At 41.0% G+C, this 26,596-nt stretch overlaps 2 protein-coding genes across 7 annotated transcripts in view; one reads left to right on the forward strand and one right to left on the reverse strand.

Moving 5' to 3' along the window:
• atp8a2 (ATPase phospholipid transporting 8A2) overlaps window positions 1-13,799 on the forward strand; it is a 47,232-nt gene extending 33,433 nt beyond the window's left edge. For 5 of the 6 annotated variants that reach the window (XM_047808767.1, XM_047808768.1, XM_047808770.1 and 2 more), the window contains 11 exons: window positions 681-791; window positions 2,189-2,263; window positions 2,896-3,018; window positions 3,739-3,817; window positions 4,287-4,348; window positions 5,834-5,890; window positions 6,949-7,056; window positions 9,449-9,537; window positions 9,654-9,758; window positions 12,962-13,053; window positions 13,140-13,799. In XM_047808767.1, coding sequence (XP_047664723.1) covers window positions 681-791; window positions 2,189-2,263; window positions 2,896-3,018; window positions 3,739-3,817; window positions 4,287-4,348; window positions 5,834-5,890; window positions 6,949-7,056; window positions 9,449-9,537; window positions 9,654-9,758; window positions 12,962-13,053; window positions 13,140-13,234 — 996 coding nt within the window. In that variant the 3' untranslated portion in view covers window positions 13,235-13,799. Of the gene's footprint in view, window positions 1-680; window positions 792-2,188; window positions 2,264-2,895; window positions 3,019-3,738; window positions 3,818-4,286; window positions 4,349-5,833; window positions 5,891-6,948; window positions 7,057-9,448; window positions 9,538-9,653; window positions 9,759-10,304; window positions 10,360-12,961; window positions 13,054-13,139 lie in introns of those variants that run through there. The other variant, XM_047808769.1, reaches the window with a different exon arrangement.
• A 5,133-nt stretch (window positions 13,800-18,932) lies between these two features.
• Window positions 18,933-25,581, reverse strand: LOC113658023 (protein shisa-2 homolog). The gene is made up of 2 exons (XM_027170192.2): window positions 23,877-25,581; window positions 18,933-20,035 (listed from the first exon to the last, which is right to left on the reverse strand). The coding sequence occupies exons 1-2, from the start codon at window positions 24,178-24,180 to the stop codon at window positions 19,473-19,475; spliced, it is 867 nt and encodes a 288-aa protein (XP_027025993.1). The 5' UTR covers window positions 24,181-25,581; the 3' UTR covers window positions 18,933-19,472.
• Between the last annotated feature and the right edge of the window lie 1,015 nt (window positions 25,582-26,596).

The raw sequence follows: 26,596 nt of genomic DNA on the forward strand, positions 1-26,596 counted from the left end.
TACAGGGCTGTGTATAACGGGGCTGTGTATAACAGGGTTGCGTATTACAGGGCTGTGTATAACGGGGTTGAGTATTACAGGTCTGTGTATAACGGGGTTGAGTATTACAAGGCTGTGTATAAAAGTGATGAATATACCACTGCTGAGTGTAACAGGGTTGAGTATTACAGGGCTGTGTATAACAGGGTTGAGTATTACAGGGCTGTGTATAACAGGGTTGAGTATTACAGGGCTGTGTATAACAGGGTTGAGTATTACAGGGCTGTGTATAACAGGGTTGAGTATTACAGGGCTGTGTACTAAAAGACTGAATATCTGATTCTAACAAAACTGAGTATAACAAAGGCTGAGTTTGGCTTCATCTGGTGAAAAGAATGCTCTGCAGCTTAACTTCATGACTCTTGCACAATTAAGGCACCACAGAAAATAACCACAGGTCACACGCACACACACACACACACACACACACACACACACACACACACACACACACACACACACACACACACACACACACACACACTCCAGATTCTTGCCTACAGTGTTGTTGTATCCGGGTGCTCCTGTACTAATAGCTTACATGTGTGGGTTCCTGTGGGTACAGAATCCAGAGATTCAGTCTCTCTCTCTCTCTCTCTCTCTCTCTCTCTCTCTCTCTCTCTCTCTCTCTTATTTTCCAGTTCTCATACCTTGAGAAGCTCCTGCTGGTCCACGGAGCCTGGAGCTACAACCGAGTCACTAAATGCATCCTGTATTGTTTTTACAAGAACGTGGTGTTATACATCATAGAGGTACGTTCACTGGCCCATGTTATGTCTGCTGGAACTCTACCGTCTCTACTGTTTCACTTTCACATACTGTTTCATATAGTAGTACAAATATATAAACTCAAATACTGAGTATACTTGCTTACAAAATACAGATAATAAAATACAGACAGAAATAATGAAACTTCGGTGATTCAAGCGAATCACATCCAAATAAATCCAGTCTGTTCAGAGAAAATAGATGTTTTGTGTCATTGAACACTCGGCATAGCAAGACAACCTGTGTGTGTGTGTGTGTGTGTGTGTGTGTGTGTGTGTGTGTGTGTGTGTGTGTGTGTGTTGAGTTATACTTTGTCTTGCCATTGGTATGTGTTCAGTTTATCCATCTGGCGTTTGATCAACTTTTGAAAGCATTGTCACCTTACTTCAGATAAGTCACTGTCTTATTTAACACAAACATACACACACACAGACACACACACAGACACACACACACACAGACACACAGGTGTAACTACACACCCTTGTGTATATTAAGTGAGACATTTTGCAGCTGTTTGTAGAAGTAGTTGACAGTGATATATGAAGCACCACCTCTGGTCTCTGCTTTCTGTCTCTCTGTCTTTCAGTCTCTCTATCTATCTCACACACACACACAGACACACACACACACACACACACACACACACACACTCACACACACACACAGACACACACACAGAGTTACAGTCTCTGACCCTCATCCATATCGACCCTGCTCTGCTCCAGCAAGGACACTGTCATCTGAGATTTGTGTGTGTGTGTGTGTGTGTGTGTGTGTGTGTGTGTGTGTGTGTGTGTTATAGTGTATTTGACAGGGTTGCCTCTCTGTCTAGTGGTGTGTTTCTCAGCTGTTCTTACTTTTTAAGATGTCAGCAGGTGCTGAAACATGACCCCCTTTCTGAATTTTGTGTTTGTGTATGTGTGTGCAGTTGTGAGGTTGTTGTTGGGAGTGCATGACTGTGCACGTTAACGAGAACACTGTGTTAAGGTGTGTTGTGGTGTGAGTAATCCTGTGTGTTTGTGCATTGTCGTGTGAGCACATTATTTGTGTGAGTATGTTGTGGGGGGTGGGGGGGGTGGGTATTTGGGGGAGGCTAATGTAGGGTTATTAGCGAGGATTACCTGCTAGCAAGGATGAGCTTTCAGGGTCAAAGTTCATTGACTGTCTTTGTCTTCATTGCCATTGCACAGTGGGGGATGGACAGCATGTGTGTGTGTATGTGTGTATGTGTGTGTGAGCTGTCAAAGTGTTTAGATGTTATCTTAACAAATACTTTTACTCTTAACTGTCTCTCTCTGTCTCTCTCTCTCTCTCTCTCTCTCTCTCACTTTCTCTCTTTTCTGTATTCTATCTTTCTACATCTCTTTCCCTCCTCCAGCTGTGGTTTGCGTTTGTAAACGGCTTCTCTGGGCAGATCCTGTTTGAGCGCTGGTGCATCGGACTCTACAACGTGGTAAGTCTTTCTGTCATCCTGGAAAATTTGAACAAAACTTTCACAAATCCGGATCCACAAGTCCAACTTTGTAGACCACGAGTAGGTTTGAGTACACACTCTACCGTGAGCGAACATCCAAACACAACTCAGAGCCGCTCCTTCTTCGGTCAGGTCTGAGACAGTCCCCTGCTTCTGATTGGTCCAAATGACACACGGCTGCTCTGTTCTTGATTTCATTTTGCGAGTTTTCTTATTTGTGGTCAGTTGTTGTTATTGTTATTTATTGTCTAGTGATAAAAAAGCTTATTTTATAATCAGCTTCGTTACATCAAACCATTTGAACAATGAAATGTCGATCATTATATCAAGATCACATCATCATCATCATCATCATCCTCACTTTATTGAATGTAGTGATCTACGCCACATCACACAGATTCTCAGTGTTTATCTCATGTAGATATTCTCACTTCTTTGTGTATTTGTAGACATTAAACACTCTGACTATACACAATGAATAGTTCATACACAAAGAAGGACTGAGCAAATCATTTTGTTTGTATTATTTGTGGACAGTGTACAGTATTTTTAGTCACAAATGCATCTTTTGTATACGTGTGTGTGTGTGTGTGTGTGTGTGTGTTTTCCAGATTTTCACAGCTCTCCCTCCCTTCACGTTGGGGATTTTCGATCGTCCCTGTAGTCAGCAGAACATGCTCCGCTTCCCACAGCTGTACCGCATCACACAGAACGCGGACGGCTTTAACACCAAGGTAACACACACACACACAAACACACACGCACAGTTCAGTCAGATTTGATGACATTTGATCAGGTTGCTATACCAGTCTCGTCACTTCCGTAATAAACTTCTACAAATAACTAAACAATGCTTAACAACATTATAATAAAATGAACATCATGCACATGAAAATAAATAGTAAACTATGAAACTATGAATGTTTCTATAGCCATAACTGTGACATTTTAGGTCAGTAGCTTACTGTGTGTGTGTGTTTCAGTCAAATCCATCAGCTAAGCTTGTAGTTTTGATTTATCACGACTGTGTTATTAATAAGGCGACTCGTGGAGGATACAGAGCTCCTTGGCTGCAGTAGGTGTTAATAGTGATCTTAACTCTGTGATTGATTGATAATGTCTGTTTACAGCTTTCTGTAAACACTAGCACGGAGGCAACACAGTTACCCTAGCGATTACCATTAGAGATTAGGCGAGATAGAATAAGGAAGTTATTCATTTTAAGTAGGGGGCTCGTATACGCGTGTGTGTGTGTGTGCGTGTGTGTGTGTGTTTTAGGGGTAATCGGGAGGACACTGAGCTGGTTGTGTAAGTGTAGAGAAGGTGTTTGTGTGGCCGGTGTATTTTTTGGCAGTGTGCTGTCTTAGTTGGCGCTGCTCTCTTGCTCACTCTCTCTCTCTCTCTCTCTCTCTCTCTCTCTCTCTCTCTCTCTCTCTCTCTCTCTCTCTCCTCAGGTGTTTTGGGGTCACTGTATAAACGCTCTTATCCATTCTATCATTCTATTCTGGTTTCCGCTGAAAGTACTGGAACATGGTAAATAGCTCGTTGATCCCTGCACACACACACACACACACACACACACACACACACACACATGTTGGAGCTGTCAGAACATATTTCAATGTCCCAGCTTCGAACGTAAATCTATTGAAACATGAGTTTCCTGAACATTTTGGACAAAATGGCTCTGAATAAATGGCTGTCATTTATTACATGATTTATTTGAACATACTTTTACAATTATACGTCAGGTTTCTAATCATATATGAAAATCGTACAGAGCTGCTCTTTCTCCGTGGATGGATTCCCATATGGACATTTAACATAAATACAGTACACGGCTTGTGTTGTAAAACACACACACAAACACACACACACATTGTGAGCTCAGTGTCATAACATTTAAGAGTGCAAATAGTTGTTCACATTTTTTCCTCATCAACACTGTGTGTGTGTGTGTGTGTGTGTGTGTGTGTGTGTGTGTGTGTGTGTGTGTTTGTAGACACTCCATTCAGCAACGGCAACAGCGTCGACTACCTGTTTGTGGGAAACATTGTGTACACGGTGAGACTCTGACCCTTTTCTCTAAAGTATATTAAATGATATAATCCTTCATTTTTATTCATCTTCATTTTATTTGCTCAGCGTAAACAGGTTAAAGTGTGTGTAATAGGACATATAAAAAAGAGCCCCAGCTGGTGCGCTTACCTTAAATCTCCTCTCTTCATGTGTGTTTTGAGTCTCATGATGTCGTCATTCTTTCAGCTTTAAAGCCAAACTTAACACACTTGTCTTTCTGTAATGTTCACTGGCAGTAAAGAAGCTCTAGATTTTATGCTTGGGCATGTATCTTATATCAAGGCTTTCTTTGAAGTTTGACGAATGTCTATTGAGGAAAATCTAATTTAATCAAATTTGTTGGCGTTGAATTTCAAACGATATTCACGCGACTGACAAACTATAAACGCACAGTCTGTAATCGTGAAAATATTTAGGAGCTGAATTCAGTAAAACAGCATACGATCTTGAAAGACACATACAGCACTGAGAGAACCAATCAGCAGTGTGCAGTGCTCCTAGCTCCGCCCATGTCGATGTCGACCTAGAGTGAACGACGTAATGTACGTGGAGGTTTGTTCATCATCACAGTGTTTGGAAGCATGTGTAAGGAATGTGTCATGAGGTTAGATGAAAATAATCAACAACATGATTACGTGATGGAGTGACATAACATCTAGTTCTAACACTTCCATGACATCATCAGCCTGCCTGCCAATCAGACGTCTCTTAATTTCCCCCGACTTGAGTGGTCATGCTTCTTCCAGTGTTCTCTCGCTTTCACTCTCTGTGCCTCTTTCTTTTGATGAAATCATAAGCAACAAATGAAAGTGAATGATCTGTGGTTTTAGCGACTACCTGTCATTTGTTATTAAGACTTAAATCGTTTCCTGTAGCTTGGATCTGGTCGGGCTGCTTCCACTCGTCACAGCCAGACTGCTTTCTATAACGAGACTTCCTGCTGTCATTAGCTTTCGCCTGTGTGTTTTCAGACCCATGTTTCATTCTGATTGAATGTGAGGGGAGTGTGTGTGTGTGTGTGTGTGTGTGTGTGTGTGTGTGTGTGTGTGTGTGTGTGTGTGTGTGTGTGTGTGTGTGAATGCCAGACTGTGTGAAATATGCTGGAGATGTTGGAGGCGATGCAAGACACCAGCTCTCTTAAAGCTTTAATGAATTGCTCTCATGGGTTCTGAGTGTGTCTGTCTCCCAGCTTTTATGTGTGTGTATGTGTGTGTGTGTGTGTGTGTGTGTGTGTGTGCGCGCGCGCGTATGTGTGTGTGTCAGTGTGTTTTGTAAGTAGTTTGTGGCCGAAGGCAGTAGTAAATTGTTGCTGTTTGTAGGCTGTCAGTGTGTGAGTGTGTGTAGGCGTGTGTGTGTAAGTGTGTCAATGTATGTGGTTTGATGAATGTTTCTGGATGACAAGTGTGTGTCATTAGTGTTATTTATGATCCTCTCTGTTCTGTTTTTCCTTCCTTCTGTCTCTTTCTGCAGTATGTGGTGGTCACAGTGTGTCTGAAAGCCGGGATGGAGACCACAGCGTGGACCAGGGTAACGGCTTTTCACACTAAACGCTTTCCGAATATTTGCAGATTCTAAAATCGAAGGTGTACATGAATGTTTTTCTTTGTCCATTAACTTTGTGTTGTGTTGGTTTATTTTCCACCAATTTGAGACAAGAAAAATCCCAAACTTTATGCATCATTAAAGCGTGTAAAGATTAAAGGAACAAATTATCGGTATTCTTTTTTCCAATAATGCATTTGATTAACAAGATTATTAGTGGTGAAAAGTCAGAAAACCGGAACTGGGAAAAAATTATATATTTTTATATATTTTATATATGTATATATAGCAGTGCTGCTAGCCCCACCCACATGGGTATTAACGCTGCTGTAGTAAACTTCACAGACTGAAATTGCAGCAACACCGTAGCGTTAGCAACATAGTAGTAATTAGCAACAAATATGTCAAATAATAATGTCGTTCTTTCTAAAAAAAAAATTAGTTTTACAGTTACGTGTATGTTTTAATGTTAAAATCATAAACACTGATTCAGAGCACTGCACCGTCAGCCTTAATGAAACACCATTGAAATGAATTTGCTCTGAAGGGTGTGCTGGGTGTGTAATAGGTCAGGATTTTAGGCATGCCATGAGATCATTATGACACAGAGTGCTTGACATGAAACCTATTTTCCAGATGTCGTCGAGCCCAGAAAATGTGTCAGGAATGTGCCATGTCTTCATATTGATAGTGATTACATTACGCTACACCCGTATACTGTGCCGCCATGTTCTCATTTACACACTGTACATTCATGTGTGTGTGTGTGTTGGGATGAGGTGGGTGTCGACATGGCTTGGCAGTTCAGCTGTCCACACAGTCAAGCTCTTTAAATGCAGCAGACTCCCTGAAGAATTCACACAGGGTCTCGTTACAGAGAGAGGGAGAGAGAGTCAGGCGGGTGGGCGGGCATACCGGTGGGCAGTGGGGTGGCCCCTGTCTGGATTAGGTCTATATTCAGTCTGGGAATGACCATGACCCTCTTTATTTTGTTCTGTTTTTCTTCCCCCAAATCTCTCTCTCTATCTCTCTATCACCTGCAGTTCTCACATCTGGCCGTTTGGGGCAGCATGGTGCTCTGGATGGTCTTCTTCGCTGTGTACTCCTTTATCTGGCCGCACATTCCCATTGCCCCAGACATGCTGGGCCAGGCAAGTACACAAACACCTACTCATTTTTCAGACCCTCCCTAGCACACAGCTAACGATGACACTCACTCCATTTCACCACAAGAACCTTCTCAGGAACTCAGAAACATAGATTAGTTTGGCATAATACAACCACAGGACACTTTTTAGGTATCTCAGGCATGTTCTCAATGCAGGAACTATTTCACAATCCTAGGAGATGTTTCAGAATCTCAGGAACTTCAGGGGTGTTGTCTCTGTAGGAACCTTTTTAAGTTCTCAGGATCTTCTGGCATGTGGCATGTTCTCAGTGCAGGAACCGTTTTAATTAATCCAGGATTTTATTTATTTTTTCAGAAATTCAACAAATTCAGAACTTTTCTCAGTGTAAAAGTCTTTTTGTGTAGAAATGTTAGAACTTCAGGTGTGTTTGCACTACAGAAACCTTTTTTCAGATACTCAGTACACTTTTTTCTGGAACGACTGATTTGGACTGATTTGAATATTCATGTTAATATTTATAAAACTTCATTAGAGTTTGTAATCTAATGTGACTATTTTTCTGAAGGATTTTCCTGTCACATAATTGGTCAAAAGCTAAACTGTTCATGTTAGCCAGTGGGACAGTGTGAGCTAACCTGACAAGATTTGTTTAGTTTTTTGTTTATATTTTTCACATCTCTATTATTAAATCCTTATAATCTTCACTGTCAGTAGTAGGAACTGTGTAAAATGAATTAACCTGACAGGATTCTTAAGGATAAAAACCTACTAGCTAGTGTTTGTTAGCATCACAATAAGGCACTGTTTTCTGAGAAAGCCGGACGTCTTTATGTATAACAGTAAAAATCAAACGTCGGTCACTGAGAAATGTGTAAAGTGTGTGTCTGGGTTCAGATATGAGTTTGAAAGTCTCATATCTTTCTCCACACAAAGAGCCACCATCAGAGTTTCATCTCCGGCAGCACTCTGGGTGTTCTGTGTCAGCATGGTTGGAGCTCAGGGGTCGATTTATGACTGTCCAGCCAGGTGTAGAGACCCCGCACCTGCCGCGTGGTCACCCGAGCCTTTACTGTCAGCTCTGGGGGCGCCAACTTATTCTCCCAGCTTAAAGCTAGTGGACTGAAGTGTTTGGAATTGCGAGATGTCCCAAAATGCTGTACATACTGCTGTACATACTGTATACAAAAACATATATATATATATATATATATATATATATATATATATATATATATATATATATATATATATATATATATATATATATATAGTATGTTTTAAGACAGGGTTAAACCGGGACCCTCAGTCTGTTGCGTTATGGGGGAATGTGTTCCCAAAAGGCCCTTAGCCCATTAATTTAATTTACGTCAAAATTTGGGAATGTGCTCAAGTAACCCTGCAGCTGCTCTTTCTCAAAGTGAAGGAGCTGAAAGAAACGGGGATATGACTTTTTTTCTCTTAAATGTCCCTGTTCATCTCTTTATCCTTCTACTTGTTTCCTTTCCCTTATTCTGTTTCTTCCATCACTACATCCTAATGATATTGCTCCATTTTACATTGCCTGTGTGTGTGTGTGTGTGTGTGTGTGTGTGTGTGTGTGTGTGTGTGTGTGTGTGTGTGTGTGTGTGTGTGTGCTTGCGTACTGTGTGTGTGCGTGTGTGTGTGAGCATACGCAGCGTTTGCCGGAGACCTGTTTTCATTAGGAGACGGGCTGCCCAGGCTTGCAGCTGTCACAGGAAATGCCTCCTCATGGTTTTCAGGGCTGAAAAGCGTCCAGTCTATCGCCAGCGTTAGCTAAGGAGGACACTTAAGTTATGAGTCTACACACAGGCTGTTCATCAGATACCTGCAGATTGGTCTGAGATTAACAGCTAGTTCTTCCTGAAGTCATGAGAAATCCCACAATCTAGATCCCTATTTTCCAGACACAGCTCTGTTGTGTGTTTTTTTGTCCTCTAAGGTCATGTGACTTACACAGCATATCAGTACGTATTAAAAATTTAGCCTTACACCAACATGCCTGTTTGCTACAATTAGGGGAGGGAACACATTAATAATCATTAAAAAAACTATGATGATCTGTTCTGAATGAGTGAATGAACTGGCTACACTAATGGGACAAAAACTAAACTATCCTACAATCATAAGAGAATATTTCAGAGTCAGTATAAAAAGTCTGTTAATGTGACAGTGTTCCACATATTAGTATAGATGTTTCTCAACATGGCACAGACCCGGAGACAGCGTGTGATGTGATGATGACCCCCCCAAACACACACACACACATTTGAGGGGTCAGAGGTCACCTTGTCCAGCTGCAGCTGTGTGGAACACCAGACAGGGAGGATTCCTGATTAGGGTTGTAGTGAGTTTGTTCTAATGTTGTTTTTGTTTGTGGGGGGTTTCTTCACAGGCCAGTAAGGTCATGCAGTGCTGGAGCTTCTGGCTGGGGTTGATAATAGTGCCGGCTGCGTGCCTGCTCAAAGACGTGGCATGGAACGCGTGAGTAAACCACAGACCCAGTTTACACTACACATTCTGGTAGCAGTTATACACATTCAAGATCAAATGGCATAAATTTGGGACCATATCTGGTGCATGTCTGTGTGTCTATCCAGAGGAAGGCGCACAGTAAGGAAGACTCTCCTAGAAGAGGTACAGGAGTTGGAGGCGCGGGCTGTTGATCCTGGCGCTGCCGTCCTCAGAGATGCCAGCGGCCGCAGGTGTGTATAATAATCCAAATACCAAACGTTTCTGATTCAGCACATCAATTCTGTGTATTGGTCGCTTTCAGTGTTTAGTCTTCTTTTGTGAGTGAGTTGTGTGTGTGTGTGTGTGTGTGTGTGTGTGTGTGTGTGTGTGTGTGTGTAAATATCATCAGTGCGTATTTATATTCAAATACAGTCATTATTTACACTTTATTCAAAGCCCGAGGTGAAAAAATCCATGATAAATGTTTAATATGTAATAGAAAGTGCAAGAGTTTAAAGCGTTAAGTGGGCAAAGTTAATCTTTTAGATCCAGTGTCCTCGTTAGCGTATTAGGCTGCGCCTACATGGTTTGATCCTGTATTACACTCATGGTTTTTGCACCAGGTTACCTGGGACCTATTATTATTATCATTATTATTATTATTATTATTATTATTATTATTATTATTATTATTATTATTATTATGTTCTGCATTGATTTGTTGTTAAAGCCCCACCCATGCATGACTAATATGTTTGGTATAATGTGTGTTTAACCCCCACACTGACGATCCACAGGCCCAACCCTGCAGTGCCGTAGGTTTCCGGCAGTCCTACAGCCGGACATCTGCAGGTAGAGCTCACCTGCCTGCGTGTGCTTTATTACACACATACAGAGTGAACTCTACCTCTTCATCCTCATCCTCATTCTTTGTTCTCTCATTTCTGTTCTTTTATCTCATCTGACATGTATGTTTTCTGTTTTTCTACATTTCTACATTTGCCAGGCGGCCCTGAGCTGGTGTGGCTGTAGGAAGCGGGTGTGTGTATCTCAGGAACTGTAGCTCTGTGTGTTTGTGTGTGTGTGTGTGTGTGTGTGTGTGTGTGTGTGTGTGTGTGTGTGTGTGTGTGTGTGTGTGTGTGTGTGTGTGTGTGTAGGAATTGTATATGTTATTAGGGATATCAGATTCCTTTCCAATTGATATAATATAATATAATTGATACCACTTATTTAATATTCGATATAAAAGGAGTATTTATTTCCAACCCAACATCATCTGCTGAAGGTGAAGGCTAACACATGCTCTGTCTGAGACTTATGAAGCCAGTATTTTGTTCTTGCCTTCTGAGGAAAGCGTGATCTGCCTTAATCTGCATCCATGAACTCACACAAACTCATGATTGACAGGTGTTGCTGTGATTGATGGGTGAAGGCCTGTATGTCCATACATCCTAGAATTTTGCTCCTCTGGCTCCCAGCTATGTAAATATTCTGAAAGGCTGTGGATTGGTTGTGACAGCCCTATTATTTATTCTTTATGTGTTTATGGAATAGAGGCATGTTAATTTTTCCTAACGATTTAGCTTAATCATGTAGATCTTTATTTAACTCAGACATTGGCAGTAAGATATGTGTAAATGGTGCTGACTTATTTTGGGCCGTGGATGTTTAGACCGCTGGTTTTGTGGCTACGGAGTTGACAGAATCGACTTCTAATGAGGACGGCAGTTGGCTGGACGCCACGGTTTGGCTTTCTGCTCTGTTTCTCCTGTGAAAGCTAATTAAGCTCATTTATACAGTAAATATGCACCATGGTACAGAGTTGTGCTGAGAACTCAAACGTTGCTACATATTTAAACCTGTTTGATGGTCCGTGGTTTAGATGCATTAAAAGCTTGTGTTAAAAGTTCAGACTCAGTGCTCTGGTGACCCAAGGAGTCTGGGAATAGTAGATTTTTTTTCACATGAGAAAGGATATAGGGACATAGATTCAGCTTCTGTTTTGAAAAAGGCAAAACCGACAAAACCTCTTTGCGTTTCCATTTATTTATTTATTTATTTATTTATTTATCTATCGCTCACTTTATCTGACTGGTCATCTGTTTAGCAGATGCCATTTTTTTTGGCAGACCGTCATGCCATGGTTATAGTTGCCGACCACTTTCATGAGGAGGCCAAGCATATCGAGGCTTCCTTCCAGCTCCAGTACTGCGTGTTTTCTCCACTTCCCCCCACCGAGTTCCCCCACCGTACACGGTAACCTTGAGTAGCTTTGGCCATCTTCCATTACGGCTGGGATTTACATCATTCCCCACTGTTTATAGATGGGATTGCTTTCATCTGATTTATAGGGAGACATCATGGTATCATCACAGGGATCATCACTCGGAGTCATCACTCTATCTTTTTAGGGTCTGTTTATCATAGAATGAGTCGAGTGCTCCTTGGGTTCCACTTCATTCAGAAGCTAAATTCCATTTGGAGTTAAGGGCAAATCGGACGTCTCCATTTTGAAGGCATAAATTTGGGTAAAATTTCATTGCTTTATTGACTGATTTTTATTTTTAACGTTTTAACAAAGAAGAACTCATGGTAACGAAAGGCTTTAATACGAATTCAAGGCGCTCTAAGCAGATGTTTCAAAATCATATGCGATTTTCCAATCAGAAATTGCTCCCTGGAAAGGCAGGAGAATTACGTTTGCAAGGTAAAGTCTGTCCCGTTCGGAAGGCAGCTGTTCTCCATGCTTATTTTGTCTTAATTTGATGAAGTACTGCATGTGTCTTTCTCATACTGGAAAACTATTTCATTCCATTCCACAAAAAAGGATGATAAACAGACGCTAGCTATCGCCAGAAAATCGCGAGGTCAAATCCCAAAGGCTATCCCGTGGCCAAAAGGTTTGGAGGGCAGGGGTGGAGGCACACTTGGGGGAGCCTAATCAGGGGACACTAGCCAATCGTAGGCATCTGTGAGCTCATGTATGTGGAAGAGAGCAGATAGCAGATTCTTTCAGGTGTTTTACCAGATTCAAGGTTTATTTTCAGTTAAAAATAGTTTTTAGGCACCAGCATGACGATGCATATGTGTAGATTGGTAAATTCTGATCAGTCAAATATCCAAAGAGTATTAGCTCTAAGCCTGTGACCTTGAGGATTTGTCATTGAGGATTGGTGGTAAAATCTGTCAGTCATTCCTGTGTGCCCTGTGGTTTAATTTATAACCTGTCGGTCACCTTGGCCTGCTTTTATGGACGCTAGTTCAAGTTAATCCTGGGCTAAACTTTACGGTCTGCCAGAAGTGTAATCTGCATCCTTAAAAGCAGTTCTTAGACTTCTCCTTGCTGTGTTTTGATCTCTGAGTGTGAACCCTTGTTTAGCATTTTCAGTGAGCCATTCTGCTGATGATTAACCTATCTCTCTCTCTTTCTCTCTCTTTCTCTCACTCTGTCCAGTCTGAATGAGCGCGCCCACCTGTTGACTCGGGTGTTCAGGAAGACGCCGTCCAGCGTGGGGCGCTCCAGCTCCGTGCAGCAGACCGTCTCACGTGAGTGTCTTTGAGTGAAACTTGTGAAACTGTAAAGAAAGTGGAAAAATGAACCATGTTTTTATTTTTGTTGTTGTTCTCTGCAGACGGCTATGCATTCTCCCAGGAAGAGCATGGGGTTGTGTCCCAATCGCAGGTAGTGCGTTCGTATGACACGACCCGCCAGCGACCCAGCCTGTAACTACATCAGTAACGAGATCGCCAAGGCGGCAGCTGAGACTTTTTTAAAGGGACATTTCCATCCCATGTGAGCCTGCTGTGGCCTTACTGAAGTAACCAGACTGAAGAGGACTTGGTCTGCATCGTGCCGGGCCTCGCTAAACACTTACCAAGCCTTTTCAGACAAGACTCAACTCTGGGAATGTGGGTGGGGATGGTGGTGGGGGTAGGGGAAAGGGGGTTAAATTAAAAAAAAACAGCCAGTCAGAATGTGCCATGCTGTGAAAGATGGGAGTGAGGAACCAATCAGCAACAAGCATTGATGCATGGAAACCAGAGAAACTGGTGTTTCTGTCTGTATCTATCACACTGCGGTACACAGCCCTGTGGATGTTGTCATGCATGTGCGTATACAAACACGTGTACATGTGTCTGGTGTGTGTGCGTGTTCTTGTTTCTATGTATATGTGTGTGTGTGTGTGTGTGTGTGTTTGTGATTTCTGTTTCTTTGTTCAGACTTCGGCTTGTCCGTCATCATCAATGCAATGCAGGGAGAGCTCTTGAAAATAAACATCAAACAGACACCATGAGGAATTCCTTTTCTCACTGCCAGATTGTGTGTGTGTGTGTGTGTGTGTGTGTGTGTGTGTGTGTGTGTGTGTGTGTGTGTGTGTGTGTGTGTGTGTGTGTGTGTTTGTGATTTTTGATTTGCATGGTTGCCTGACTGAACAACGATAAGTTTTGAACTGATAAAGCCCCTGAGTGTGAGCACACGTGTGTGTATGAAGCTGGCAGACACAGAGCCATAGTCCAGTTTGACCTGTAAATTCATACATACATACACACACAAAACATTCTCTCCACCCCCTCCACCCACCATTACAGCCTCTCTGCCAAAGAATACAGAGATGGCACTGAGGCAGAACCCTTACTCAGCGTGGCGCTCCCCAAACACACTCAACAATTACACACACACACACACTCACTTCTCTCTTCTTCACCTCGTCTCTTTGTCCCCTTGTTCTTTCCTCCCTCTCTCTCTCTCTCTCTCTCTCTATCTCTCTCTCTCACACACACACATACACACACACTCTCTCTCTCTCTCTCTCTCTCTCTCTCTCTCTCTCCTTCTCTGGCTTCAGGGGATGTATCTGGCTTCGTAGTGCTTCCGCTATGCCTGTTTTCTGCCAAATAAAGTGGACTCACTTCTCTGTGTCATTCTCTTTGTAAATCTGAAAAAGAAACAAAAAACAAAACTGGACAATATGTAAACGCACGCTACAAGAGGCTCATAAGATTTCACGATAAACTAGGGACTTTTTTATTGGCCTTTTAATATGAATGAAGGATTATTGCTTATGCTAGACTTCTTATAATAAAGTCTTGGTTTATTCAAATGCCCCTAACCCTTGACTGCAGAACAAACTCCATGGGGTGGAGTCAGACCTGATCCATATTTTTGTACACAGTTGTGTGGGTTAGTGATTAAGGTTAGACTTGGATCAGATCCAGCTCCACCCCCTTGATTATGAATAGTCTGGTGAAATCAGTGTGAGTTGATGAGGTTAGAAATCCGGTATCTCACTGATAAAACCCTGTGCTTGATTGTTACGTTACACCTCTGATGTGCTGTTTTAGGAAACTGGATAAATAAAACGTGTTAAAGTCAGATTACAGATGGGAAGGCGGTGATATGATTGACCTGTTTGGAGCATGTGTAGTTTTTAAGCTTGGTAAAAGTTCTGCTTTGAGCTTGCAAACTGTCCAAAAAACACATCTGTGTGCTGAGAAGGTGAGTGTGTGTGTGTGTGTGTGTGTGTGTGTGTGTGTGTGTGTGTGTGTGTGTGTGTGTGTGTGTGTGTGTGTGTGTGTGTGTGCAGTGTGAAATTAAGAGTGTAGACCACCCAGTCAACCTCAAGCACTTTTGGAATATTGAGTGTCTTCTTGAGCTATAATGACCATGCTGATAGAATTAATCTGAATATTAATGCTCAGATGAAATCTGTGTGTGTATGTGTGTGTGTCCATGTCCCTTTGTCCTGTCCCCATTGGCTCAGTGCTGGGAAGCCCACACCCAGCTTCTGGATCAGACCCAGCTCTGTGCTGCTCCAGCGCCTCCAAAATGGGGAATCCATTCCTCTGCTGTTTGGTTCCACCTCAGCAGGGGCCACACAGATCCATTTCAGCCCCATCCAAAGTCTCCTCAAACGTCCTCTCCTCTTTCCTCCCACTCTCAGGATTGCTTTATAGCATGCCAAAAATATATATACTCTCTCCAATATCTGGAAACGGAGCAGTATTATTATTGGTATTATTATTTTTATTAGATTAGCATGGTTTCCGATACCATGTTTTATGTACAGTTCATTGTCTGGAGTTTGGGGATGAACCTAAAGATGTGTGTGTGTGTGTGTGTGTGTGTGTGTGTGTGTGTGTGTGTGTGTGTGTGTGTGTGTGTGTATGAGGGAGAATGAGTAAATGCATTGTATTTTAGGACTTAAATTTTAACCCCCTCCAGGGTTTTTTCTACACCCCAGGCTTTTGGTTCCTTTCTTGTGGAGGCGGGTAACAACGATTGTATTTCAGAACAAAGTGGGCTTTATTTCATTACTGTTTCTCTTCAAAAAAAAATCAGAGGCATGTCATAAAACAAGAACATTTCACTTGATTTATCTAAAAACAATTTTTGCTGTATATATTTGTGGCTGTTAGCTTAATTGTCTCATAAAGACTAGTATAGACATTGAAAAGGTACAACAACAATTAAAGCAGAGCTAATATGTCAAAAATATCAATGTTTATCTCAGATGTTTCGGCAAATTGCTAAGAAAAGATTCCCTTCAGCTACTATTTAAATAATTCCAATTAGCATCAAACTAACTTAGCATTAATCTTAACTTAGCATTAATCAGAAACTTATACTGGGACATTACACAAAGAAAGTCACACCTTGTGTTTAATGTTTTTTTATTTTCATTAGTTTTAAAATCATGAGAAGCAATTAGCTATAAGGAGGTCTTTAGCTAAATAAGCTAAAAGCTTCATGTGTTTTGTTTGCTTGCTGTATTCTAAATACTTTAGAATTAAAAAATGAAATCAAACTTAAACTAACATACAAGTTAAAATGTGTATAATTGCATAATTTTCAACTAAAATGTTTGACAACCCAAATGTTAGAATCCAGCTAAGCGAAGTGAACAGTGTCGAGGTGTGTTAGCGTGCTGTGGGGTACAGCAGTGTGCTGAGGAGGCAGTTAGCTTGCTTGTATATACAGAAACTGCAGTTTATGTAGCTTAAAGTAGCTGAATGTTTTAATCTAATATGATGGACAACAGCATTAAAAACACAAGGTTAGCCAGAGAGTAAAGTGGGTGAGTCTAAGCCTACCCGAGCCCATTACTGACAGCTATGCTATATATATATATATATATATATATATATATATATATATATATATATATATATATATATATATATATATATATATAACCCCAGACATACTGAAAACTGATCTGGCATCAGCTTCAGGCTGTATGGTCTTATATACTGTAGCTAGAGCCGTAACTTATACGTACTTCTGCATACGGAAGTGTTGCTGAAAGAGCGAGTCAAAAACACCTTACCGACATTCAGCACACTCTACAATATTTATTATCGTTAACACATTTCACGTGAAAAGGAAACCGTTCTCACAGAGCCAGTCAGGAAGACCTTCAGTTCAAAATAAACATTATTTTACTTGCACAAGTTATTGAAAGCTGCATGGACATGGAACAGTTCTGAGACTGTTAATGAACCCCTCTGTAGTGAAGTTTGTTTGTTTTTTGTTTTTTTTTTTGCAGGAAATGTGAAGAGTCAGGTAGTTGTCTAAGGGCAGTTCAGTTCACGCTGACATTGGATCAGCTGTTAAACCCTGAATATTATATTTGCCCAATAAAAATGACAAAGTTGTGGATCAGTTCAATTGGTTCATATATGCATTGATATCACTAAAAGTGTTTTTACCCAAAGCCCACTTATAATGGAAGGAAAAGGTTAGTTGCTGAATTTCGTGAATGGAAATTTTAAAATCATAAAACCATTTTTTAAGGTTTAGCCTTAATTCTGTATAATTTGTCCTTTCAAGAATTTTCAGGGGGGAAAAAAGAGATAAATGCGATAAAATTATGAGATAAAATTATGCACAATCTGATAACACTTACCAAAAAACATGAAGGAAAATGTGTTTAACGCTGTGTTCATTCAGTGCTGTAAAGCTCAAAAGACATTATCTCATGTCCATTTCACCTTAACTTGTATATTGTTTTCAAATTTAAATCTTTATTGACAAAATTCAACAGCTGCCCTTAAGACTTCCATTGTTTCAGGACAATGTGATTGATTTCTGTTCTTCTTCTCAATTCAGGGCAGAAAATCATATCAGTAAAAATCGCACAGATGTGATACAGATATGGACAGAGATTGTGTTTAGAAGTGCTGGAGTATTCCTTTAGCATGGGCACTGAGATGGCGGTTTTTGGCAGAACGTCTAGCTTCGTCTCCAAGAATCTCGCTGCAAATGAAATATCTAGACCCTTTTGGTGCTGCTCCAGGGCACCTTATGCTAACAGACCGAAAGAGAAAATGGCACACACACACACCTCTTTCACAAGGGCAACTAGTGAAGGGGTAACGGTTGGCAAAGATTTTTACTGCATAATAAAGTCGGCTGGCTTCTGAAGACCACCGATCTGAGGCAAAGAGTGAATGAAACCGTTTTCACACACACCCACATACACACTCCTTTCTTTGACATGGATATACTGTATTTTTTTAAGCATGTATCCTGGAACAGGGATAGTGCGTTTAGTGTGTTTTCCACAGAACGAGGTGCATGAGAACGTGTGTGTTTTCCATTTAGAGAATTGACCAGGGGGTGGAGCGTCACAGTCTGTGTCTCGTGCTCACTTCATTAGAGTTTAAACGTCCAACAGGGATCCTGGGCTGCTTTTCACATCACACCACCTGTGATTCCCATTACACACTACATATACTCCACAGACATACTATTATATACACTCACACCTCCTTGAGAACATGGAGACTACACAAACACAATCTGCACTTCTATACACATACACACACGCGCATGCCACATTGACTATGACACAAACATACACAGGTTCACACGTTTTCGGTGCTAAAGTTTTGGCACACACTCGTTTCATAGATGACGTCACATGTGATGTAAAGACCATCTGGCAGCCATATTGGTTCTTCCTATAAAATTAACAGCTCTCTGTAGGTACACTGTAAACACATGACACCTTCAAAATGAAACTTGTGAATTTGTATTTTTCAACAGTTTCAGTGATTTCAAGGTCAAGGAAAGAAGCTATAACTAAAAGGCTAACGATTTAACTAACGATTTACCCGAAGTTTAGTCTTTTGTTCTGACAAAGGAGTACAAAATTCTCAAGAATAGCAACATTTACCTCAAATGTAATGGAAAATTACAAAAAAATTACACTATTCTAATTAGCATAAACCACGATTAATTTACCTTATAAACGTCTTGAACACCATTTCATTTCAAGTAACTAGAAATATCTTTCTATATTAATTATGTAGCTATTTATTTCCACCAATCGGTTTAAGTCATTTAGTTCTATAAGTTAATAAGGTCACTCTTATTCAGACAATTCGTAGTACTGTACAAGAAACAGGACAGAAGAGAGATGTTACAGCTTTGGGTTTTTTTTATTATTTCAATTTACAAACCAAAAAAAATACATTATATTAGGAATAATCATCATATACCTTCAGTTATTTAGAAAACAAAAATCATTTTAAAAAATGAAGGCAAGTCAGGTGTAGATGGGGCACTTTCCTCTGGGGTGGAGGCACTGTGGAATAATGGCTTCAGTAGTCACCTACTAATTGGGGTCTAGTATTTATATCTTTACTGTAAGAAAGTGAACATATATTGGCACATCTGATGGGGGCTACCAACTTAGGTAGAGATTCTAGGAGTAAAAACTTTTTAGCAAATGGGCCAGGCACCTAAGGAGACAGCATTGGCACAGGATCCACTTTCTCCATGATGTGTTCTGATAGAGTGAATGGATGGCTATCCTCTCAACACAAACAGTGCACACACTGTCTGCAGCGCACATGACACGCACAACACTGTGTCTCGCCCTGAACTGACCTGGGATTCAGCGTCCTAATGACTATTCGTTTACTCCTTCATCGTATGACACACATATACAAAGAGCCTCTCATATAGTCACGGCCGGCTGCTTCTGGTCTGCGCTGATGCTTGTCACACTTGTCATGCTTGTCACACTTGTGGGTGGAGGAAATGGAGACTGCAGAGGCCTGTAGGCCTGCGTAGGGTCCAGGAAGGCCGGGGTGGGTGAGACTGCATGGGCATAACCAACGTATTGAGGATGCAGGAACTGACCCTGATGGGGCATGATTTGTGTCGCCTGCTGGCAGTTCAACACTGAAAAGTTAGTGGGCATGTTGACATAAACACTGGCATCTGGCGGCAGGCAGCACGAGGCCTGGGTGCGCAAAATGGAGGCGGGAGGAGGGCCAGGGATAGGGCGAGTGACAGCGGGTGGGGCTGAAGAGCTGGACGAGGTGGCTGTGCTCGATTGACGGGAGGAGGAACCCCTTGAGGTCATCATGGGGATGGACTCCAGGAGACGCCCACCACCAGAAGCAGGTTCTTGTTTGGGTCGAAGGCAACGACAGCAGCACACGGCGACCACAGCGCCAAGCAAGACGAATGCCACGAAGACAGACCCAACGATCAGGAAAGGCACATAGATTGGCACTGCAAAGAAAGTAATGTTGTTTACTTTGTGTTTAACACAACATCAAGCAGTTTTAAAATGAGTAATGTAACACAAACTGACTTAGGTTGAACCTTTTATAGCATCTGCCATACAAATTTATGTGAAATATGGCATGTTTTATATAACTTGTCAAAGCTTGTTAAAGATCATTTTGCACATTGCTTCAGTGCCTGTAATTCACATTCTTACATCTTATTTGCAGTTCCGTTTCACAAATCACTGAGGCTTTATATCTGCTCATTGTGCAGCTGTCCCTTTATCATCACTGTGGAAATTGTACTGAAATATTATCTAGAAACGATGTTGCCTTCGCAACCACCAAGAAAACAGACTTTCTCAAACAAAGAAGCAAAACCTCTGGAGGTAAAAGGGTTAGTCTTTCACGGTTCTGCATAAAAAAACAATAACATGAGACATATAAAACACATTTCATGTGCAGCTGTATGTCTGCAGTGACATGGCAGTGATGTGTCCCCAGGGGTTCAGAGTTGCTCATTAACAGTTATTAACGTCGTTTTGATCAGGTCTAATCTACTGCATGCAGCTGTGACCTTTCTGACCTTGCTGTCATTGTGCATTTGCTGTCTCGGTTGTTCCTGTGTCAGTGTGTGTGATTAATATGCATATCATTTATAATAACCATGAAAACAGGCTGTGTAAATAAGCATCATCTTTAACCATGCAATATGTGCAAATAAAACTTTGGGATATTCCGTAAACCAGCAACCTTCGATCGCAAAATTGCGGGTGCATGATGTCATAGCTTTAAACAGAACTGAGGTGGGGTGCTAGCGATAGCTTGGTTTACGGTTGGTGTCATTCCACCCTTTAAGCCGTGACTCCCAAAGCTGGACTTTGAACTTGTAATTATTAACTATGGATTTGTTTATTTTAAATGCAATTACATAGCTTTGAGATTTAAATCATATATATAAAGACTGAACCTTACAAAATACAGTATGTGTTTCCTTCTTTGACCTTATCGGGTCTCCTTAAAAGGTTATTTCTTTTAAAATAAGTGCACACCTGTTGCATTTTTGTTCAGCATGGAGCAACGGTCACACAGCCAGACATCATGTGTCAGAGCCTATGGTCTAATACTGCAGCTGTCTTCCGTTTACTCGGGTGATTCCCCTCCACCATTGAACTGTAAGCTCACTAGTTCAGGTTTCTCAGCATTGTCATTATTAAGCTCAAATCAGATATAAGGTAAAAGAAGGATTTGCAGAGAGTTCTTGGAAATCTTAATAAGGAAATAAAGCTGAATGTTGACTGTGGATTTATGCAGAAAATCCTTTGTGATGCACAAACATCTAGAGTATTTTTCAGTGCATAGTTTCAAATGTTAGTTGTGAGGTTTTAGCAGTGTATAGTATTTCTTCTGCTTATATCAAACCTGCTTAATCCCTGCTTCCAAGGACATAAAGGTGAACCAGTTTTGGTTTCACAGTACACTGAGTGTAGAAGTGGACAAAATGGTCTTCTAACAACACAAGCTCTTTCCAAAAAATTCACTGTTGATAGGATTTCTAAGATTTCTCCAGGCTGCCCTTTAAGCACTTAGAATGCAACCCAAAGCAAGGCCGCCAGACATCCATTTCACGCTTGGAAAGTGTTTTTTTGTGCTGTAGAGGCCTTAGACATGATCCATTGTTTATGAACATGCAAGGCGAGCAGCGCTGTCGCTATGGAGATCCAGTCAAGTCCAAACTGGATCCTCTTGCTGTGCAGCACGCGAGCCGAGTAAACTCCGCTATTAATAACCCCCAGGGACAATTTGCCATTTGTGTACGTGAACTGACCAGGTTTAATTTCTAGGCTTGCAATGCTGCCAGTCCAGATTTTACATTTCCTCCCAAGAGGGCTTTTAATGAAGGTGCTCTGCAGGATAGAATGGTACAGCAAAATCCCCAGTGCTGAATTAACACCTATAGTCTTGAATCAACTCTTTGTGTCTACCTAAGTAAAAAATAAAACATGACATGGTGTGCAATTTTTGGAAAATAATCAATGATAGTTCCATGTGATGCTGTCTGACATGATACAGAGTTACTGTTATCACTCTGAAGTGCATTAGTTTCCTGTAACAGCATGTCCTGAAGTGTATTATTGCTCTTACTGTACACCACAACAGTTTTTTTAACATATGAATAATCTTTTAAATAGCTTTGTATTATAGGTTTATAGTTACATTTATGTTTGAGAATGATTTGCCGGACAAGTTAGTTCCTGTTATTTTGTTAACAGGAAAGTATTACAGCAGGTACTAACATTTTTTCTCACCAGTCTCTCTTTTTCTCTCCTGTTATATTTACTGAGTCAGATCCGCAGATCTATATGTTACCTAACATACTGTAACCAGGTAATATACTGTACTGAGTTCAACCTGAACTGGAATAGATTTTTGTTTTTAAACCTTTGGTTGACCTTATTTTCAGAACAATGTGGTAGCTCTGCCAAGGTGCAGATGCATTCAATAGCAGCTGTCACAGTCGAACACTATTGTACTGTGAGAAAAGGATGCAATATGATGGATTGAGAACTCCTTTTAATTTTCTCTCCTGGATGCATGAAACCAAACACCTGACTTCCTTTTCATTGAAGAAAGCTTTGGCAGCCCCTGAGGGCCTCCAAAATTTACAAAACTCTCATACAGGACAAGTTACTCCCTCGTCCAGGCCTTATAGTTTACACTAAACCTCACGGAGTTAAAGCAATCAGGGCCATGCAAAACTTGATTAAGCAGCGCTGCGGTGACTGCTGTGCACACAAAGAACGTGCTGTGTGTGGATATCAACGAGGATGATGCAGTGATCCGTAATTATGGGCGAATCGCCAGCGAGTCAGTTCAAACGACTCTTTTAAGGGAATTGAACAAGCAAGTTGACTTCGAAAAAATCTAAAGTTTTGATAAGTTGCCTTTTTTAAAGTGTCTTTTCCCTCTCTTTTTTTGTTGTGTTTCTCCTTGTTGGTGTTCAAATGCGACTGTTCTGGGTTTTTTTAAAGCCTAATAGCATAAATAAGAGGTTTATATGATCTAAGCACACTAGGACACATTCATTTCTTAGCCCTGAACAACAGATTGTTTAAAATAAACTGACATGAATTTCCTGAAAAGAATATAGGTTAGCCTTACAGTATACAGTACGGTGGAGATTTGGATTAGTAATCTGATTCACATAAAATGATTCCACCAAGCAAATCAGTAATAAGATTCATTACAGATACCATAAGCTTGCAATATCTATCCAAACATGGAATGAAATTTAAGCAAGAAAACAGACCAAGGTTTTGTCACATCTCTCATCATGTCATTTAAAATAACTAATACCTGACTAAGTGAACAGTGGCAGAGGTGTGGATACGTTGGGGGCTTAAAGCAAGTCTTGTCATTCCAATGCCACACAAACCATTTCTGACAGCTTTGTTAGTGGCAAATTCACCCTGCAGGTTTAATGAATCATCATTAAATCTGTCTATGAATCGTCTTGAATATTTGTAAACTTGTACACATTTTTACTACATCCTGTGATATAACGCTGATCCTGAAGTGAGTTCAGATATTTTTTCAAATTCTGTCCCTTTTAGCCGTATAATTGTAATGTGTTTTTTTATTTGGTAGAAAAAGGAAAATTATTTGACTATCTATATTGAATCTCAAGTCAAATTTTAAAATATTTATTTAAAATAAATTGATCTTTGTTGTATTAACTATCTTTATTGTGGAAATGTTTGCGTGACTGTAGCTTAAAGTGCGCTTTTACGCACCAAAAAAGAGATTGCTAGGCAGTAAAATGTTTTACGGGCGCTCTGATTTACCTGCACCGGAATTTTTGCCCTCCTCGTGGCCCGCACCCGGCTCTTCTCTGCCCCGCTTGTCGTTGTCACAGGTGCCCTGGTCGAGCCTGGCCTCGATGCTGGAGCAGCAGTAACGCAGCTCGCACTTGCCGCAGCAGATAATCGCCTCGGCGCCGTCGTAGCGCTCAGGACATTGGAAACCGTCCCGCCAAGCGCCCTGTGGATCCCGCCAGCCGTGGCAGTACTCCCCGCTCGCCTTCACGTCCATCACCGTTAACATGGTCAAAAGCACCGCAAGGGCCATCGGGAACCCCGCGGTTTGCATGCTGCCGCAGTTACGGCTTTATGGAAGCGTAAATAATTTGACAAATAGATGAAGGATGGGTAAGGACGGTGTGAAGGAACTTTACAAACGTGTCGGTCATTTGTCGGAGAGCCCAGAAATGACTAGATCCGTAAACACACAGGCAGTAAATCCATATCAAGACATCCACAAGTATCCATTGTGTCCGAAACAGCTGTCATGAGACTTCCAGCAAGTTTGCACGAGTTTGAATGAAAGGCTGCATCATATTCAAACTGGTGTGTTTATTAGTGACTATTATTAAAGCATTAAACAAAGGAAGATCCAGTGTTAAAAAAAATTCTGGGAAATTGTGCATCAAGCTTTGCAAAGCTGCAAACTTCTGCACTGCGGAAGCGAGGCTGTGTGTGTGTGTGTGTGTGTGTGTGTGTGTGTGTGTGTGTGTGTGTGTGTGTGTGTGTGTGTGTGTGTGTGTGTGCGCGCGCGTGTGTGTGTGGGTGGGTCCGTCCTCCAAAACGATCTTCTCAAATGTCTTCCCCCAGAGACAGAGCGAAACCAACATGGGCTTCTGGCGTGTAATCCACCCGCTCAAACTCCGCGCGCATTTTGGCCAAATCCCCCTTTTCTTCCTTTTTTTAAGACTCCAGTTAAACTTCCTTCTCAATGCTCCATTCCTTGCTTTTTTAACCTCCCTCCCTAATGTCCACCTAAATCCGCCACTGATTTCTCAGTTGTCTCTCCGGCTGTTCTCCAGGCTCGGAGCAGGGCAATGATGGACTGAAGGTATTTCTGACATCGTTCCCAGCTCTGGAGGTTGGTCTTAGCGCATGCGTACTCCTGCATTCACCACCTTTTTTGGACTTTTTACAGCTCTGCCAGTTGCCTCCAGTGCTAACAAGTGTCACTGGATAGCCTGTGAGGAACCTGTCCACTTTAGACCCCCATGTGGTGGTCAGGGTGCAACCTTTATTAATCACCAGGGAATTAATTACTCATGCGTTTATTAGCAAATATGCTTCATTCATTAGAACTATGGAAAAGTTTGGGACAGTGGTAGCAGTATAGCCTAGTGGTTAAGATCAATTTGAACTAATTTCAAAGTTGTATTTATGTGTTATTGATTTATTAGTGTGAAACCTTTTATTATAAGAAGGAATATATTTGAAAATATAAAACACACCAAGAAAGGAATATAATGCTACATACTTGACTATGATTCATTCATTCATTCATATTCAGTAACTGGTTTCTTCTGGTTTATACATTGGAACAACTGGCTATCCTGGGAACACTGGACAAGAGATGCGACTACATCATAGATAGGATGTCAGTTCATCTCAGATCAGATCCGTGTACACACACTTTCACACCTAAGGATGATCAAGTCAGCAATCATTGTGGGAGGTAGGAGAAACCTGGAGCTCAGAGAAAACATTTACATTTACATTTACATTTACAGCATTTGGCAGACGCCCTTATCCAGAGCGACGTACATAAGTGCGTCACACAAAACCCACACAAATATGAGCGCAACATTACCTGAATCTCCACATGGACAAACATCTCAGACGTTTTTGTGAGTCACGTTCATAAATAAATCTATGCTGTTAATAAAAATGGTGGCTATGATGATTATTTTACTCTACAAGGAGTGAGAACCTTCAGCAGAATTACATTAACAGCCATTAATTACAGAATTACATCAAACCCCAAAAAGATGCCTCACACACTGCTGATGAAGTTTTGAGCTAGAAATCTCTGGTTATCTAAGCTGTTCATCTGAATGATTAAATGCATTGACTTACATGGAGAGCAGCTGCCACTTCTGCTTCACCTGTTAAAGGTGCGACCCGTATTAGATTAAATTACAAATTACCCTGGTGTTCATTAGCAGAATAAAGGAGCTGTTGGTTGTCCAGCACTACCACCTGGTGGACAAAAGGAGTCAAACGTTAAATCAGTGCAGACTTAAAAACTGAACTGATGCTTAATATGGACTTAATTTTTGTCTGAAAAAAAATCTAGCTTTTAAACCTGAATGATATAACATATTCTGGTTTATATTCTGGTTAAATTCTGGTTAAATATTTATATAAATATGTATAATCCAGGAATAAAGTGCATCTCTGAGGAAGTGCTGAGTTTCTGTTCATGTTCATTCAGTGTCTGTGTGCATTTCCTTTGCAGTCAATGGTTTCCTCCCAGCTCCCAAAACAGGCCATGACTACAATAAATTTCCCCCAGATGTGAATGAGTGTGTGAACATGTTTGTGAATGATGCTGACACCATCCAAATTACTGATGAGGACCGAATTAAGCTTTTTCTTCAATATATGAATATATATTGAAGAATATATTGAGTCTAGTTTTATTCCTGTGAAAGACCACTCAAGCATATAACAAATAATAAATAAATATAACAGTTTAATAAAAATGC

Source organism: Tachysurus fulvidraco, chromosome 25 (assembly GCF_022655615.1).
Source record: "Tachysurus fulvidraco isolate hzauxx_2018 chromosome 25, HZAU_PFXX_2.0, whole genome shotgun sequence".
Taxonomy (NCBI): Eukaryota; Metazoa; Chordata; class Actinopteri; order Siluriformes; family Bagridae; genus Tachysurus; species Tachysurus fulvidraco.

Bases quoted from the DNA above. Each gene is read 5' to 3' on its own strand.
- LOC113658023 (XM_027170192.2), bottom strand. From the start codon at position 24,180: ATGCAAACCGCGGGGTTCCCGATGGCCCTTGCGGTGCTTTTGACCATG. The intron at 20,036-23,876 runs GTAAATCAGAGC...CTTTCTTTGCAG, and splicing joins GGGCAAAAATTCCGGTGCAG to TGCCAATCTATGTGCCTTTC.